Source organism: Engystomops pustulosus, unplaced genomic scaffold, assembly GCF_040894005.1.
Source record: "Engystomops pustulosus unplaced genomic scaffold, aEngPut4.maternal MAT_SCAFFOLD_133, whole genome shotgun sequence".
In the NCBI taxonomy this organism is placed as follows: domain Eukaryota; kingdom Metazoa; phylum Chordata; class Amphibia; order Anura; family Leptodactylidae; genus Engystomops; species Engystomops pustulosus.
In genome coordinates, this window is record NW_027285014.1 from 72126 (window position 1) to 85329 (window position 13204).

General features: G+C 53.3%; 1 protein-coding gene across 1 annotated transcript; it reads left to right on the forward strand.

Moving 5' to 3' along the window:
• The first annotated feature begins 9606 nt into the window (after positions 1–9606).
• PIERCE1 (piercer of microtubule wall 1) lies at positions 9607–11110 on the forward strand. Its single transcript, XM_072131749.1, has 4 exons — positions 9607–9768; positions 9884–9962; positions 10482–10680; positions 10878–11110. Exons 1-3 carry the CDS (start codon positions 9674–9676, stop codon positions 10668–10670), a joined length of 363 nt encoding a protein of 120 aa, XP_071987850.1. The 5' UTR covers positions 9607–9673; the 3' UTR covers positions 10671–10680; positions 10878–11110.
• The last annotated feature ends 2094 nt before the right edge of the window (positions 11111–13204 follow it).

The following is a 13204-nucleotide window of genomic DNA, read 5'->3' on the forward strand; positions in this document are numbered from 1 at the left end:
ACGTACTCCTACGTACCACTTTTGGTAGCTGGATAAAATCCATCTGCAGTCTCTGGAAGGGATACAGCAGCTTGGGTGTCACCTTCCGTGGGGTCTTTACCACCTTACCCGGGTTGTGGCGGGCACAGACTATAAAGGCTTTCACTAGTCTAGTGACAGGGGTAGTAATACCCGGGGCAAACCACTGGTGGTTTATGAGCACTAGCATGGCCATTTTGGATATGTGTGTGTCCGTGGGCTACTTGACTTACTGTCGGGTGCAGGGCTCCGGCCAGGCACACCCTCTCTCCCAGCATCCAGGTCCCATCGGCATCTAGGCTCCAGCTTTCCTCCACACTCCCTTCACTTCTGATGACACTCGGGCCACCAGGGACTGGAACACCTGTGGATCAAACTTTTAGCTCAGAACTCACCGCTGAGACTTCAGGACAGTCTCTAGGTTCCATCTGTGCAGCTGCCTTCGCCATCCCGTCAGCCACATACCTGCCCTTGGCTTGTGGAGTCACCAAATTGTGTGTGCTTTTACTTTTATTATCCCCACCTCTTGTGGAAGTAAGAGAGCATCCATGAGCTCTATAACCAGCCATGCTTAGAGGGGGTCCCTGCAGAGGTGAGGAAATCTCTAGCCTTCCATAAGGGTTCATAGTCGTGTTTAGACCCCAGAACTATACCTTGAGTATAGATGTTTGCCCTTTTACCTTCCACCAGCTGTAGCGCTTCCCTGAGTGCCATCACTTCACCTCCTGCGCTGACCTGTGTGGAGGGAGTGGTTCTGCTTGTACTACCTCATGTGCGCCACTGACCACTGTATATCCAGTGTAGAACCGTCTGTCTTCTCCTGCAGACCTGGAGCCATCTATGAGAAAAAACTCAACATCTGCGTTACTCATCCTTCTCCCCCCCCCCTCTCTGAATCCTGGAAGACTGGCGATAGAATGAAGGATTCAGAGCTGTGCACCTTCTCAGTGTATCCTGGGGCATCAGGAGTGCACACTGGAGTCTGAGCTGTCTGGCCTTGGCTCAGATGCTTGGGCTGTACTTGGGTGAGGACACTGTGCAAGGTATGTGGGGTTTGCACTGTAGCCGAGTGATCTAGGGTCTAGGATCAGCTCACTGGCCTTGCTGAGCAGATTGCTGGCTGCAGCTACTAACACATGAGGGGCTCCCCACACGACTGAGTCTAACCGGGCCTAATAGTTGGGCCACTGGGGAGGCCACCACGTTCCTGGGCTAGGACACCTGTCTCCTAGATACTCCGTGCAAAATAAAATAAAAGGTCTGGTTCAGTGGCATGTGCCTAGGGCCGGGGCAGACAGGATTTGCCAGCTTAAGGCTATGGAATACATCAATTGCCTCCTGACTAAGGGCAAATGGGGAAGAGGCAATTCAGTCAGAAAGGGGCAGCAGATCTTATCCCAGGCCTGCAGGAGCTGGCCAGTCCTAGAAACATGTGAAGAGGCTTAGGGCCTCAGGACAGGGGCACATTCTGGACTGCCAGCTTTCTTCCCAGGTGTCTGCCTGTGGCTGAGAAGCAGTGGCCTAGGAAGACCACCTTCTCCTGGCAGTACCGGAGTTTGTCTCTGGGAACTTTGCAACCCTTCTGGAACAGAAAACACATAAGGTCAATAAATGCATCCTGGCAAACAAAAACAGTAGGTCCTCCACATACTGAAAAGGAGAACATCCAGTAAGGGGCTAGTCTGCCAGTCTACTCCCTGTAGGGCCGTGGGGTACTGGCTGGGTGAGTTTTACCCCCCCTTGTGGGAGTCTACATCAGGTATACTGGAATACTGAACTGGTAAAGGCAAATAGGTACTGGCAATTTTCATGTAAGGGCACAGAGAGGAAAACATTTGCCAAATCAATAACAGTGAATAATATGTCACTCTCAGGGACTGCTGCCAGTTTGGGCTAGGGACCACTGGGCTTCAGTACACTCATTGGCAGCTTGGAGGTCATGGACCATGCTACATGTATCCGGCTGTTCTTTCTGAGTCTTTTCTTGACCGGGAATGGGCTAAAATCATCATCGGACTAGCAGGGGAGAGTTCTACAATGAAAGGCGATAACTCTGTTTGGGGGGGCTGTTCTCGCTGACATCCTTGTCCGTAACTACCCCCCCTTGTCTTGCCCTGTGGGGGCCGTCTCCGCCACTCACTACAGTAATATCTCCTCCCCGCAACGCCCACTTGGGTTGGTCGGTTGAGACTTCCGGAGATGTTGTCAATCTCACTTTGGTGTGGTCTGTGAAACATCCTCTATTCCCTCTGAACGTCAATGTGTCAGAGTCCCTCCACCACATCTCCAGCCCAGTGTTCTGTGCTACCTATAAAGTTCTGGCCAGACTCCAACGTCTCAATAAAATCCAGGTACACTTAAGATGGTTTTTAATCAAAAAAGAACAAAAGTCAGTCATAGGCTCTGTAATACAGTCGGGGGGCTCATTCTTGCTTAGTCTGTTCATGGGGTACACAGGAGGACATCACATCATACTGTATTCTTGTTCCACAATCAAATAAATTCCTTCAAGTTTTTTTTAGATTGTCAGGGAGAAGTCTAAACGCAGCGATCTACCCCTCCCAAATGTAAATATTCTCACTAGCCTGTAAACCACGAGATAACAGAACACAGATTCCAAGCAACTCAATATGGAGAAATTCAGTTTTCCGTGAACATCAAGGTCACTGTCGATAAGACAGACACAGCACATGTCAGTTCTTCACAAAACAAAACGCAGCTTCAACAGCCCCCACCCTTTTGTTAACCCCATAAATGCCAGAAAGCAGGTACCGGAGACATTGTAACACTTTTTATAGTAATTTTTCTCTAATTGTCGGGATCAATAAATTTTAATAATACTCAAACAAACAACATCCCTCACTCCAAGACCCCTAGCAGACGCCCGAAACATGGTCAGGTGTTTTCCTACAAAGCCCCACAACAGCTTTTATGGTTGCCAACAGCAATCAACTTTCAGGGACTTGAAGGGAATATAACTTAAAATGGCCGCCACTGAAAAATGGCAGGGCGTGTCATCTTCTCTAACCACCAGATACAGGGGTGGAGTCTGGATTACAGGGGCCATTTTTCACTCCAAGGAAAATATAATAAAATCTCTTTTTCTCAAATTCTTTCCACATCAAAAACTTTGAAATGTCCCTTATCGCCTGTCTGTTTCTTCATTGGGCACTCTGAAGGATTCCAGTCACTCTGTCCTAGTCCGTCCGTCAAAGTCAGAGGCTCTAAGTGTCTGTTTCCAAATCTGATCAAGTTTTCTCAGTTTCCAAATCTGATCAAGTTTTCTCACTTGTACAATCATCAGATCATCTGACACATCCCAAAACCTTCAAACCTTCAATACTTTCATTTCAACACAAAACTACCAGCCCTTATGTCCGATCATGTCAACTTGCACTTTTCCATCAGTCCTACTTAACTCAACAACCTTCTATCTCTGTGCATCTTTCCCCTCCATGTGGGACACAATCTGAGTAGCTTTTCTAGGTCCGCACCCTTGGCTTACTTTACTTTGCTTACTTCCCATCACAAATGTCTACAACTGCAACACTGCCAGACCTGTCCCCCACAGACACAACGAATCCGACACCTTGTGTGACCGACCCCAAAGAAACTAGATACCAGACTTCCACAGAGGACTCTTTACCAAGTCTCCCTTATTGACTCTTAACCAAATCAACTCTCTTTACTGAACTACTCTCTCCTTGACTCTTTACCAAGTCAACTCTCTTACTGACTCTTTACCAAGTCACTACTAGTTCTTACAGTCATCCACAAAGTCGTTCAGACTCCAAAATGAAGCTAAACACACACTTGATCAGAGTGGGTCTCCGCTGCACGTGCACAAATTGAGCTCTATACCTCTATGGGTAACCCTATTGACACTAGTCAAACAGTACTATAGACACTATGATAATCTGACTATCACAACAGAATATCTCCCACTCTAGCATTGCAGACATCTAAGGGTTACTACTTCCCGTGTCACAGCTTCAGCTAACACCACAGACTGTCTGAGCATCCGTCTCTGTCCAGTCTCTGTCCATCACCTTACAAAGTGGTTCTTTGCCAAAAACTCTGAGCTTAGGTTACAGTGAACAACAGTGGCAAATACATAACACAGAGACAGTCTTACCCGGTCCGTCCAACCAGTGACCCAGAAGTGACATATCAAGGTAGACAAGAAAAATTAATATCTTACCCTGAGAGCTCTCTGGTCAGTTCTGTTCACCGAGCCGGCGGGGACTCTTCACGGAGGCTGTCTCGGTGTTGTTGTTGCTCACTCCTAAACCCACCCAGGAAGGACGCCAAATATTGTTAGGGATTTTTATGCAGGGCCCCAACAGCCCTCTTGACTTTTGTAAGGTGAGTCCTAATTAACCCTTTGAGGGAGGATGAGATAGCTGCCGGCAGCGAGCTGACAGAGTAAATGAAAGACACAGTCGGTCTTCCGATGCACTCAAATCACACTGTTTATTTCAGACAGATACAGCTATATCTTAACACATAGAGATCAGCATTTGGGGTGTTGTATGAATGGAGATAAGGACTTAGATCCTATTGGCCATTATGTTTTTGTACCAGCACATTCTGGGAAAAATGACTAGGCCTTGTTTACAGCCATGCTTATCTACACAATGGCTCCTAGAAGCTTCTTCATAACCAAAATAACTAACAAGAATACAGAGGCCCGAAGGACGCTAAGAAATGCCAAGGATATTGTGAAAAGGCAAACAACAGTTTAAATGAGAAAAATAGCTGAATTAAAACATTTAACTCTATAGCTTCTAAAAGGGAAGCATACCCCCCCAAGGTGGCCGCTGTATCTAAGATGGCGGACAGTAGTCAAGATGGCGTCCGAAACCAGTGCGACCTCCTTAACACCCATAATATCCCTGCACCCCTCCCCTATAATATCCCTGCATCCCCCTCCCCCATATTATCACCTGCAGCCCCCACCCCTATAATATCCCTGCAGCCCCCTCTCCATAATTTCACCTTCAGCCCCTCCCCCATAATATCCCTGCAGCCCCCTCCCCCATAATATCCCTGCAGCCCCCTCCCCCATAATATCCCTGCACCCCCCCATAATATCCCTGCAGCCCCCTCCCCCATAATATCCCTGCACCCCTCCCCTATAATATCCCTGCAGCCCCCTCCCCCATAATATCCCTGCAGCCCCCTCCCCCATAATATCCCTGCACCCCTCCCCTATAATATCCATGCAGCCCCCTCCCCCATAATATCCCTGCACCCCTCCCCTATAATATCCCTGCAGCCCCCTCCCCCATAATATCCCTGCACCCCTCCCCTATAATATCCCTGCAGCCCCCTCCCCTATAATATCCCTGCACCCCTCCCCTATAATATCCATGCAGCCCCCTCCCCTATAATATCCCTGCAGCCCCCGGGTGACATAGTGACTGGTGCAGGGGGGGGGTGACATAGTGACTGGTGCAGGGTGGGGGGTGACATAGTGACTAGTGCAGGGGGGGTGACAGTGACTGGTGCAGGGGGGGGGGTGACAGTGACTGGTGCAGGGGGGGTGACATAGTGACTGGTGCAGGGGGGGGGGTGACATAGTGACTGGTGCGGGGGGGGGGGGGGTGACATAGTGACTGGTGCAGGGGGGGTGACATAGTGACTGGTGCAGGGGGGGGTGACATAGTGACTGGTGCAGGGGGGGGGTGACATAGTGACTGGTGCAGGGGGGGGGTGACATAGTGACTGGTGCAGGGGGGGTGACAGTGACTGGTGCAGGGGGGGTGACATAGTGACTGGTGCAGGGGGGGTGACATAGTGACTGGTGCAGGGGGGGGGGGTGACATAGTGACTGGTGCAGGGGGGGGTGACATAGTGACTGGTGCAGGGGGGGGGTGACATAGTGACTGGTGCAGGGGGGGGGTGACATAGTGACTGGTGCAGGGGGGGGTGACATAGTGACTGGTGCAGGGGGGGGGTGACATAGTGACTGGTGCAGGGGGGGGGGTGACATAGTGACTGGTGCAGGGGGGGGGGTGACATAGTGACTGGTGCAGGGGGGGGGGTGACATAGTGACTGGTGCAGGGGGGGGGGTGACAGTGACTGGTGCAGGGGGGGTGACATAGTGACTGGTGCAGGGGGGGGGGGTGACAGTGACTGGTGCGGGGGGGGGGTGACAGTGACTGGTGCAGGGGGGTGACATAGTGACTGGTGCAGGGGGGGGGTGACATAGTGACTGGTGCGGGGGGGGTGACATAGTGACTGGTGCAGGGGGGGTGACATAGTGACTGGTGCAGGGGGGGGTGACATAGTGACTGGTGCAGGGGGGGGGGGTGACATAGTGACTGGTGCAGGGGGGGGGGTGACATAGTGACTGGTGCAGGGGGGGGGTGACATAGTGACTGGTGCAGGGGGGGTGACATAGTGACTGGTGCAGGGGGGGTGACATAGTGACTGGTGCAGGGGGGGGGTGACATAGTGACTGGTGCAGGGGGGGGGTGACAGTGACTGGTGCAGGGGGGGGGTGACAGTGACTGGTGCAGGGGGGGGTGACAGTGACTGGTGCAGGGGGGGGGGTGACAGTGACTGGTGCAGGGGGGGTGACATAGTGACTGGTGCAGGGGGGGTGACATAGTGACTGGTGCAGGGGGGGGTGACATAGTGACTGGTGCAGGGGGGGGTGACATAGTGACTGGTGCAGGGGGGGGGGTGACAGTGACTGGTGCAGGGGGGGGGGGTGACAGTGACTGGTGCAGGGGGGGGGTGACATAGTGACTGGTGCAGGGGGGGGGTGACATAGTGACTGGTGCAGGGGGGGGTGACATAGTGACTGGTGCAGGGGGGGGTGACATAGTGACTGGTGCAGGGGGGGGTGACATAGTGACTGGTGCAGGGGGGGGTGACATAGTGACTGGTGCAGGGGGGGGTGACATAGTGACTGGTGCAGGGGGGGGTGACATAGTGACTGGTGCAGGGGGGGGTGACATAGTGACTGGTGCAGGGGGGGTGACATAGTGACTGGTGCAGGGGGGGGTGACAGTGACTGGTGCAGGTGGGGTGACATAGTGACTGGTGCAGGGGGGGTGACATAGTGACTGGTGCAGGGGGGGGGTGACATAGTGACTGGTGCAGGGGGGGGGTGACATAGTGACTGGTGCAGGGGGGGGTGACATAGTGACTGGTGCAGGGGGGGTGACATAGTGACTGGTGCAGGGGGGGGTGACAGTGACTGGTGCAGGGGGGTGACATAGTGACTGGTGCAGGGGGGGGTGACATAGTGACTGGTGCAGGGGGGGGGTGACATAGTGACTGGTGCAGGGGGGGTGACATAGTGACTGGTGCAGGGGGGGTGACAGTGACTGGTGCAGGGGGGTGACATAGTGACTGGTGCAGGGGGGGTGACATAGTGACTGGTGCAGGGGGGGGGTGACATAGTGACGGGTGCAGGGGGGGGTGACATAGTGACGGGTGCAGGGGGGGTGACAGTGACTGGTGCAGGGGGGGGGTGACATAGTGACTGGTGCAGGGGGGGTGACATAGTGACTGGTGCAGGGGGGGGTGACATAGTGACTGGTGCAGGGGGGGGTGACATAGTGACTGGTGCAGGGGGGGGTGATATAGTGACTGGTGCAGGGGGGGGGTGACATAGTGACTGGTGCAGGGGGGGGGTGACATAGTGACTGGTGCAGGGGGGGGGTGACATAGTGACTGGTGTGGGGGGGGAGGTGATATAGTGACTGGTGCAGGGGGGGGTGACATAGTGACTGGTGCAGGGGGGGTGACAGTGACTGGTGCAGGGGGGGGGGTGACATAGTGACTGGTGCAGGGGGGGGGTGACATAGTGACTGGTGCAGGGGGGGTGACATAGTGACTGGTGCAGGGGGGGGGTGACATAGTGACTGGTGCAGGGGGGGGGGTGACATAGTGACTGGTGCAGGGGGGGGGGTGACATAGTGACTGGTGTGGGGGGGGGAGGTGATATAGTGACTGGTGCAGGGGGGTGACAGTGACTGGTGCAGGGGGGGGGTGACAGTGACTGGTGCAGGGGGGGGGTGACAGTGACTGGTGCAGGGGGGGGGGGGGTGACATAGTGACTGGTGCAGGGGGGGTGATATAGTGACTGGTGCAGGGGGGTGATATAGTGACTGGTGCAGGGGGGGGTGACATAGTGACTGGTGCAGGGGGGGGGGGGGTGACAGTGACTGGTGCAGGGGGGGGGGTGACATAGTGACTGGTGCAGGGGGGGGGTGACATAGTGACTGGTGCATGGGGGGTGACATAGTGACTGGTGCAGGGGGGGGTGACAGTGACTGGTGCAGGGGGGTGACATAGTGACTGGTGCAGGGGGGGTGACATAGTGACTGGTGCAGGGGGGGGGTGACATAGTGACTGGTGCAGGGGGGGTGACATAGTGACTGGTGCAGGGGGGGTGACAGTGACTGGTGCAGGGGGGGTGACAGTGACTGGTGCAGGGGGGTGACATAGTGACTGGTGCAGGGGGGTGACATAGTGACTGGTGCAGGGGGGGTGACAGTGACTGGTGCAGGGGGGGGGTGACATAGTGACTGGTGCAGGGGGGGTGACATAGTGACTGGTGCAGGGGGGGGTGACATAGTGACTGGTGCAGGGGGGGGTGACATAGTGACTGGTGCAGGGGGGGTGATATAGTGACTGGTGCAGGGGGGGGGTGACATAGTGACTGGTGCAGGGGGGGGGGGGTGACATAGTGACTGGTGCAGGGGGGGGGGTGACATAGTGACTGGTGTGGGGGGGGAGGTGATATAGTGACTGGTGCAGGGGGGGGTGACATAGTGACTGGTGCAGGGGGGGTGACAGTGACTGGTGCAGGGGGGGGGGTGACATAGTGACTGGTGCAGGGGGGGGGGGTGACATAGTGACTGGTGCAGGGGGGGTGACATAGTGACTGGTGCAGGGGGGGTGACATAGTGACTGGTGCAGGGGGGGGGGTGACATAGTGACTGGTGCAGGGGGGGGGTGACATAGTGACTGGTGTGGGGGGGGGAGGTGATATAGTGACTGGTGCAGGGGGGTGACAGTGACTGGTGCAGGGGGGGTGACATAGTGACTGGTGCAGGGGGGGGGGTGACATAGTGACTGGTGCAGGGGGGGGGTGACATAGTGACTGGTGTGGGGGGGGGAGGTGATATAGTGACTGGTGCAGGGGGGTGACAGTGACTGGTGCAGGGGGGGGGGTGACAGTGACTGGTGCAGGGGGGGGGTGACAGTGACTGGTGCAGGGGGGGGGGGTGACATAGTGACTGGTGCAGGGGGGGTGATATAGTGACTGGTGCAGGGGGGTGATATAGTGACTGGTGCAGGGGGGGGGTGACATAGTGACTGGTGCAGGGGGGGGGGTGACATAGTGACTGGTGCAGGGGGGGGGGTGACATAGTGACTGGTGCAGGGGGGGGGTGACATAGTGACTGGTGCAGGGGGGGTGACATAGTGACTGGTGCAGGGGGGGGTGACATAGTGACTGGTGCAGGGGGGGGTGATATAGTGACTGGTGTGGGTAGTTGCTATATTGGCCCTCCCCCCTCGTGTTCTTCCTGTTACTCCTGGCCCCTCCCCCCATTGTTACTTTGTTTCCCTCTGGTTGCCTAGCAGCAGTCTCAGCACACAGCAGGGTGAGGGTTATGTTCAGAGGACACAATGTCTGACGCCCCAAAAACCAGCGACTACTACCGGGTGCAGCCGGACCTCCCCACAAGGTTCAACCAGCCGGAGACCTGGAGAGGAGGATACAGGTGAGGACTGGCTGTGATACCCAGCTTTCCCGGGAAGCCTCATTGTGTCTGAGGATTGGGGGGCTCCTGCAGTTGTGGGGGTCCTGTATCTGACGGATCTATTTATCATTTCCAGATCAAATCCCAGGAATCCTCTGTACAGGACGACGAACCAGACGTATGGGAGCAAAGCGCCGAGCGTCCATGAGATGCCGGTGAGTGTGGGACCCCCGGAGCCAGAACTGACCCCTCACTGCACCCCCAGAATGCCCAAACATCCCCCTCAGCCACTGTGGGAGTTGTAGTTCTCCATCAGCTGGGGGGGGCATTCTTACAGCTTGTGATCCTGGGGGCTGGCGGGTGCTATAGGGGGGCTGGCGGTCGCTATGGGGGGGCTGGCGGTCGCTATGGGGGGGCTGGCGGTCGCTATGGGGGGGCTGGCGGGTGCTATAGGGGGGTTCGCGGTCGCTATGGGGGGGCTGGCGGGTGCTATAGGGGGGTTCGCGGGTGCTATAGGGGGGCTGGCGGGTGCTGACAGGTGCTATAGGGGGGATGGCGGGTGCTATAGGGGGGCTGGCGGGTGTTATAGGGGGGCTGACGGGTGCTATAGGGGGGCTGACGGGTGCTATAGGGGGGCTGACGGGTGCTATAGGGGGGCTGACAGGTTCTATAGGGGGGCTGGCGGGTGCTATAGGGGGCTCTGCATTACTAATAATATATTTGTCCGTTTTCAGACGACATTTAATGGAGTATCAGACAAGTTTTCAGAAGCCGCAACCAAGTGCGGAATGTTCCGGAACAACGGATTGAACACGCACATGGAAAAGAGCTACGTGACCGGAGCGGATAACCTCATCACCCGCCATGACCGACTCAACTTCCACCGCAGCTACAACGAGCGGAGCCCCTCCCAAGGCGTGTGATCAGCGGATGCCGAGCCCCCCCCCCCCCCCTTTACCGGTGGCACATTTAAGCAGTCTGTTAAAAAACGCATGCATTTTTTTCTGTTTTTGTCCGTTTTTCAAAAGCAGAAAAAAACAAATGCGTTTTTAACGTACTGCCTAAAAATGGCCCATAAACGGGTTTGAAACGCCATGTGTGCCGCCAGCCTTATACTGCACCCAACATCTCCACCTGTGCTGGAATACTACTCCCAACATCTCCACCTGTGCTGGAATACTACTCCCAACATCTCCACCTGTGCTGGAATACCACTCCCAACATCTCCACCTGTGCTGGAATACCACTCCCAACATCTCCACCTGTGCTGGAATACCACTCCCAACATCTCCACCTGTGCTGGAATACCACTCCCAACATCTCCACCTGTGCTGTAACAGTTATTAAAGGCGTCAGCAATGAAGCTTTATTGTTAATCCTGGTTCTTATAACAATCCAACATTTCTAAAATCCATTTGTCACAGAGACCAAATAAATTTTGGATGTGGTTACAATGATAAAATATATAGTTCCGACTTACATACAAATTCAACTTAAGAACAAACCGACAGAACCCTAACCCGGGAACTGCCTGAAGTAATGAGCAGAGAAGTTTATTATTACAAGTTTAGAGGCTGCAAGGGGAGGATCACTTCAGATGCCCCTAACTTCAATTCTATAGCACCTAGAAACATGCTGCTTGTGTCATTGTAAAGATAAGAAGCCCATCTTTCAGATCCCATCAGGATATTCAGGCTTTTAAAGTCATAGTTGGAAATGCTATTTATTAATCTGCAGCTATATATTAACCTACCTTTATCTTCGGTTCTGCAGATCACAGATCCACAAACCTGATGCATTCTTAAAAAAGAGATTGATATCTTCACAATGATACCAGGAGCATTTTTCTACGTTCTATAGAAGCAACAATAGGGTCGTCTGAATTGACTCTCCCTGTGCAGGCTCTAAACATAATGAGAAAATCTGACTCTTCTCTGCTAGTTGTCACATGGCTTTGAAGGAGGTAACTTTTTACAGGGGAACTGTATACAGTGATTACTGGGGGCTGTATATAGTGATTTCTGGGGGAGCTGTATATAGGTATTATAGGGGGCTGTATATAGTGATTGCCAGGGGAGTGGTATATACTTGTTTCTGGGAACGGTATACTGTAATAACTGGGGGCTGTATACAGTGATTGCTAGGGGAGCTGTATATAGTGGGTGCTGGGAACTGTATTTAGTGATTTCTGGGGGCTGTATATAGTTATTGCTGGGGGAGCAGCTGTATATAGTGGTTTCTGGGGGAACAGCTGTATGTAGTGGTTGCTGGTGGAGCTGTATATAGTGATTGCTGGGGGAGCTGTATATAGTGATTATTGGGGGAGCTGTATATAGTGATTGCTGGGGGAGCTGTATATAGTGATTGCTGGGGGAGCTGTATATAGTGATTATTGGGGGAGCTGTATATAGTGATTGCTGGGGGAGCTGTATATAGTGATTGCTGGGGGAGCTGTATATAGTGATTGCTGGGGGAGCTGTATATAGTGATTGCTGGGGAGCTGTATATAGTGATTGCTGGGGGAGCTGTATATAGTGATTATTGGGGGAGCTGTATATAGTGATTGCTGGGGGAGCTGTATATAGTGATTATTGGGGGAGCTGTATATAGTGATTGCTGGGGAGCTGTATATAGTGATTGCTGGGGGAGCTGTATATAGTGATTGCTGGGGGAGCTGTATACAGTGATTGCTGGGGGAGCTGTATGTAGTGGTTGCTGGGGGAGCTGTATATAGTGATTATTGGGGAGCTGTATATAGTGATTGCTGGGGGAGCTGTATATAGTGATTATTGGGGGAGCTGTATATAGTGATTGCTGGGGGAACTGTATATAGTGATTATTGGGGGAGCTGTATATAGTGATTGCTGGGGAGCTGTATATAGTGATTGCTGGGGGAGCTGTATATAGTGATTATTGGGGGAGCTGTATATAGTGATTGCTGGGGGAGCTGTATATAGTGATTATTGGGGGAGCTGTATATAGTGATTGCTGGGGAGCTGTATATAGTGATTGCTGGGGAGCTGTATATAGTGATTGCTGGGGGGCTGTATATTGTGATTGCTGGGGGAGCTGTATGTAGTGGTTGCTGGGGGAGCTGTATATAGTGATTATTGGGGGAGCTGTATATAGTGATTGCTGGGGGAGCTGTATATAGTGATTGCTGGGGGAGCTGTATATAGTGATTGCTGGGGGGGCTGTATATAGTGATTATTGGGGGAGCTGTATATAGTGATTGCTGGGGGAGCTGTATATAGTGATTGCTGGGGGAGCTGTATATAGTGATTATTGGGGGAGCTGTATATAGTGATTATTGGGGGAGCTGTATATAGTGATTATTGGGGGAGCTGTATATAGTGATTGCTGGGGGAGCTGTATATAGTGATTGCTGGGGGAGCTGTATATAGTGATTGCTGGGGGAGCTGTATATAGTGATTGCTGGGGGAGCTGTATATAGTGA